This window comes from Centruroides sculpturatus, unplaced genomic scaffold (assembly GCF_000671375.1).
Source record: "Centruroides sculpturatus isolate CEXI.00-Female unplaced genomic scaffold, Cexi_2.0 scaffold445, whole genome shotgun sequence".
NCBI classification, from domain to species: Eukaryota; Metazoa; Arthropoda; class Arachnida; order Scorpiones; family Buthidae; genus Centruroides; species Centruroides sculpturatus.
The window spans coordinates 329,815-335,155 of NW_019384683.1; the positions used below are offsets into that span (position 1 = coordinate 329,815).

The 5,341-nt window shown below is 28.0% G+C and overlaps 1 protein-coding gene across 1 annotated transcript in view; it reads right to left on the reverse strand.

Moving 5' to 3' along the window:
• Positions 1-5,341, reverse strand: part of LOC111627007 (exportin-6-like) — a 21,035-nt gene that overhangs the window by 10,656 nt on the left and 5,038 nt on the right. Inside the window, exons 2-11 of the mRNA XM_023370550.1 lie at positions 3,054-3,141; positions 2,859-2,971; positions 2,516-2,713; positions 2,141-2,300; positions 1,943-2,059; positions 1,647-1,870; positions 1,343-1,569; positions 463-589; positions 268-377; positions 152-200 (exon numbers count right to left, since the gene is read on the reverse strand). Of these exons, the coding sequence (XP_023226318.1) occupies positions 152-200; positions 268-377; positions 463-589; positions 1,343-1,569; positions 1,647-1,870; positions 1,943-2,059; positions 2,141-2,300; positions 2,516-2,713; positions 2,859-2,971; positions 3,054-3,141 (1,413 nt within the window). The remainder of the gene's footprint in view (positions 1-151; positions 201-267; positions 378-462; positions 590-1,342; positions 1,570-1,646; positions 1,871-1,942; positions 2,060-2,140; positions 2,301-2,515; positions 2,714-2,858; positions 2,972-3,053; positions 3,142-5,341) is intronic.

Genomic DNA, 5,341 nt, shown 5'->3' on the forward strand with positions numbered 1-5,341 from the left:
GTAAGTAATCCTACAATTTTTTGTTTATAGCGTAGTTTATACGGATTATTTCCAAAAAATATATACGTATTTTGGAAATGTTGAGTCGGATTAGTCTAGAATCGATTAATTTTATGGAAGAAAACCTTTCAATCAGCCGTAGTCCGTAAACTTTACACATGTCGGGCTGTGATTGGAACGACTTGTAAGAAATCGGATTCCTAAAAAATGGAACGTATCTATGATCTTATAGGGGGGGTTGACTGTATTTTACAAATAATCTCTTACCTGTTTATGATTGCAGAATGATTGGAAGGATTATTTTTTAATTGAATTGTCAAATAATCTAAAAATGTTCCCCAAATTTCCAAACAGGAGAAGAAACCAGTATGTGTGGGCTGTTTGTTAAGTCAAAATTAATAATTGAATTAGTGAAAAATTAATATAAGTAATAATTTAATCATAATATCATAAATGCAATACCTGAAGAAATGTGTATTTGAAGAGTAATGACAGAAATTCTATAACAGAAAATTGAGCATTGCTTTCAAACCTCTGAAGGTGAATGTTAACAAATAATCTCAGAAAATCCGTAAATTTTTCAATGTAACTGAAAATTTTAAGATAATTTTACATAACATTTTTCAATTGATTTAACTTATCTATAAAAAGTTACTGCACATTAATAACACAATTTTCAAACATGAAAATAATCTCATGACATTGTATATCTCATGAATATTCAAGTTATAATATTCAAAATAACTTGTTAAAGTTATTCTAGGGAATAATAATTAGATATTATAATTTTAAAACTAAAAATAAATATACTATTTAAGTATGTAGTTAGATTTTCAATTTATATTATATCAGAGACTTTTTTTTATTGTTTAAATTGTAAAATATCTTAAACCCTAATTCAAAACTTTTTATTTGGAAAAATAAAATTTAAAATGAATAAGCTTTATATTTTACATTTAAATATATTAGGTGATGATTCTTAAATCAATTTCTGATTAGCAAATAGATACAATTTGATTTATATTTAAAACATTCTAACTTCACAAATTTAGCATTGTAAAGACAAACACTTAGTTTTCTTAAAATGTCAAATGTTAAGATATTTCCATTTAATGTTAGTCTAATTGCTTGTTCTCTAATACAAAACTATTACAAAATCATAAAAATACATTTAATAATAATCAAAAATATAATAATTATATCTTTAAAAAAATTAAGTGAATTATTTAACTTTAATATATTACAATAAATGTAAATTTTAAAGGAATAATTTATAAGAGCAAATTAATTTGCCAAAATAGTGTGTCATTAATGTGTAGCAATTATAATAAAATTAACTGACTTTTCATCCAGTTCAAGTAAACGATTGTTGTTTGTACTGGAAGTAGTGTTTTCATCTTTCGTTAATTGTTGAAGTAAATAAAATGTATACTGAGACATCTGAAGTAGGAAATCATCAAAATTTGATGGAATGCAATTCCTTGACATAATTTCATTTATGCAACCCATTGCTAGCATTCCCAATTCACCTTTCTTTAGAGTAGATTGTATGTCTTTTCCTGTCATAGTCTAACAAATAATCATGACAATGTTAAAAAAAAAATAATGATTAATCAATATATTGATTGAGAAGAAAGATACCAAACCTGATTGTGTGAAAGAAGAGAATCACATCCAAAACTGGCAAATTGGAAAATGGTGGTCAGAAGAGATGAATTAATATGCATAGATAATGGAATCCAGCTGAAGAAATGAGACAAACAATTTAATCCCTGAACACAAAGTTGATAAGATTCAGTATCGAGAATGGGTATTGATTGAGATAAATTCTTATTTGACAATGATTTGAACATACTATGCAACAAACTACCTGCAGAATAAAAACAATAAGTAAATCACAAATTTATATTATTTATTATATGTATAATAAACCAAACTTTACCTGGATAAAGAGAAGTGTTGAATGGTGACAAATCTGAATCTTGACCATGAGTTGGTGATGGAGGTGGTGTTGCTGTTGCTAAACAATGATGTTTTTCTAGGACTAAGTCAAGAAGTCCTGAAATATGAAATACAATCTTGTATGTTACAAAATTACTTTAATAATAACAACAACTTTAAATTCAATAAAAACTCTTGCCTCCAACAACATTTAGTATATTTGGAACTTGTTCTGCCAATAAACGGTAAAGCTCTTCTTTTCTGGAAATGCTAATATCATCTCTAGGAAATGCAAATTCTTCTGATACTGTCTGTAGTAACATAAGTCCAAGAGATGCTGTTTCAGTTGATTGTACTAACTAAAATATTTTAAAATTTATTAAATATTATATTTTTAAAATTTAATTAAATAATTAAAAATAATGTTTTCTTATTACTTTATTTTAAAGCTCAATATCTAAATTTGAAACACATTAAGCAAAGAAAAACAGTAAACAAAAAACCTCCAAAGATTTCTTTGAATATAAAAAGCATTTTAAAAAATTGTAATTTATTTCATTTCTAATACATTTACCTGTAAAATATTACTGAAAAATTCTGGATAGAAATGTGGCCAATCTAAACGACCTATGTCAACATTTAACTTTCCTAATTTATTTCGAATGGAGAGTGGCACATTCTGATGGCAGGCAAGTAAATACTGGTAAGTGGCACTTCGGATTTCTCCTTTTTCTGTACCCAGCATACTTATCCATTGTTCCTTTATTATATTCTAAAAATAGAATTTTTTAAAATTCATAATTTACAAAGATTTTTAAAATTTTTAAAAATTGACATAAAGAAAAAGAATGAGTGCAAATGCTAATAGTGCTATTTTAATTATATTCCATTTGAAATAAACATTTAAATTTTCTTGCCTCTAATACATTAAGACAGAACATCATGACATATTCATTTTGTGTGTTGGACAAAAAGTATAAACAATGCCTCCAAACTCCTTGTTCATTATTAAAATCATTCAATGAAATCTCTAAAAATTGTTTTAAAAAAGTTAATTGTATTTATTATGTATATTTTGTAAGTATTTAAAAATAAAACAAAATATATTTTACCTATTTCTCTTTTTCTATCATTTGATGTATTCTCATCAAAAAATTCATTCATCAAAGTCTCCAAAGTCTTTAGTGATTCATTCAGAGCCTAGAAAATATTATTACAATTACGTTAAAAACAATGATTTAAATTTATATGTAAATTGTGATAATATGATTTTCTGTAATTTAATACATTCAATGCCAGTATAAAATTTTTTCTTTACCAAAATGCTAGAAAATTTTTTATTTTTCATTTAATCATAATATAAATGTTAAAAGTGTCAAAGAAATTTTTGCCATCACTTTTCTCACCCTGAAAAAATTGGGCATGATGTTCAGTTTGTACCAATAAAAAAATTAATATACAGAATACTAATACGCAGCCAATGAAATATATTCTTTAAGTTGTACAATGATAAAAATATGCTTTCTTATAAACAAGAGAGAAAATTTTCCTGAGTTAGTTTGTTTAGTTATGGCAATGCAACACTTGGGCAATCTGCCTAGGGGAGATCGCCTTCCAAGAGGTCTTTTTAAGGGAAACTGACCCCTATTTAGGCATTACAGACGTGGAGAAAACCCAGAAAACTCTATACGGCCAGCCCGTCCAAGTGAGGCACAAACCCATGACCAAACTCCCAGTGTTCAGGGAACAAAGACCACTTCACACTAATGGGCCGCCTGAGCAATAATATAATGAAACTGAGGACATATGAGCATCCTTGGCATATTGGTATGACACATGAACAACTGCTATAAATCATCATGCTATAATGTGGAAATAATAATTATAAATTTATTTGTAATTATAGAATATCTGGCAAATGCCTCAAGATTTCTGATACTCTCATATTCTTTTGACACAATTTTCAATTACGTTTTCACACAATTGCAGCTCAATTTCATCAATAAATTTTCAAATTTCTGCTTTCAATTCAGGACAATTGTTCTTATTTTAGTGGCATAAACTTCAGACTTTACATATCCCAGAGAAAAAAGTTGCACAGTGTCATATTGCACAACCTTAGTGGTCAATTGTGATTGTTGTTATGTTAGATGAGTCTTCAAAGAAACTTCTTGCCACAGCCTGTCATATGATTGCCCATATGACAGAAAATCTCTTTAGTTTGAAATTCAAGGTACAAAATAATTGGGATATTGAATTATTGAGTTTTGAATTATCCAAGATTTATATATTTTGTATAATACATGAAATGCCATTTAAATGATGTAATTTATCAATATTAAGCAAATGGAATATGGCTATGTAAACATAAAGCTATTTTCATTAATTAATAATTTGTTAATATTTAAATAATAATGACTGTAATAATAATATAAATAAATTGTAGGTAAATACCACATGTCCAGTGAGACATCACAGGTTGCCAGCTAGATTTTATAAAAAGTAAAGCAGAATTCCTTGAAATGTAGCCAAAACATAGTAAATCACCCAAATCTAGTAGCCTATAGCCCTACAAATATCTCAATCTACTACTTATAGCCAAATCTTGAAATCCTACAACCCAGCCATTTTCCTTGAAATAAGAAGAAAAAGGTTAATCCATGGGTAAGGAAGGCAACACCTAAAATTGTATTACTGTAAAAGCAAAACCATATTGAACAGATTAGAGTTGTTCTTGGTCTATAGTATGGAGGCATTTCAATCTAAACAGAGTTAACATAAGCATATCACAGTTTGGACAGAATTTTCACTTCTAATTCAAAGTAGCCATATTTCAAAGAAACCAAATTCCTTAACATGTAAATCTCTACATCCGTGGCCGGGACAAGTACAGTAGAGCATCAATTATCCAACCCCCAATTAACCGTCACATCGGTTAACAACCGTTCTAGTCAGCAAATTTCAATGTCCACTAGTGATGTGGCGCTACAATATTTGGCTATGTCTTGGCTAATTTAATATTATTTTTGTTAAATTTGTGTGTGTTTTAGCTGGCAACACTGGCTCGACCATGAAAGGGACGCCAGTATTTAAACGACACTTAATTTTCTAATTATGAGTGGTTGTTTGTTTTGTGAGCAATAAAATAATTTTAAAATAATTTTTAATGATACAATAGCGACGATTATTATTTTTAAAAAAATTTTTGTTAGCCTTAACATAAATGAAAATTCAACGCGAAGTAGGTTAATAGCGATATACTAATATACTAATTACATGGGATATAATAATATACTACACTAATAATGGATTTTTTCATACTTTTCGGTTATCCGACTTTTCAATTATCCGACCAACCCCAGTCCCCAATTAGGGCGGATAATCGAGGTTCTACTGTATT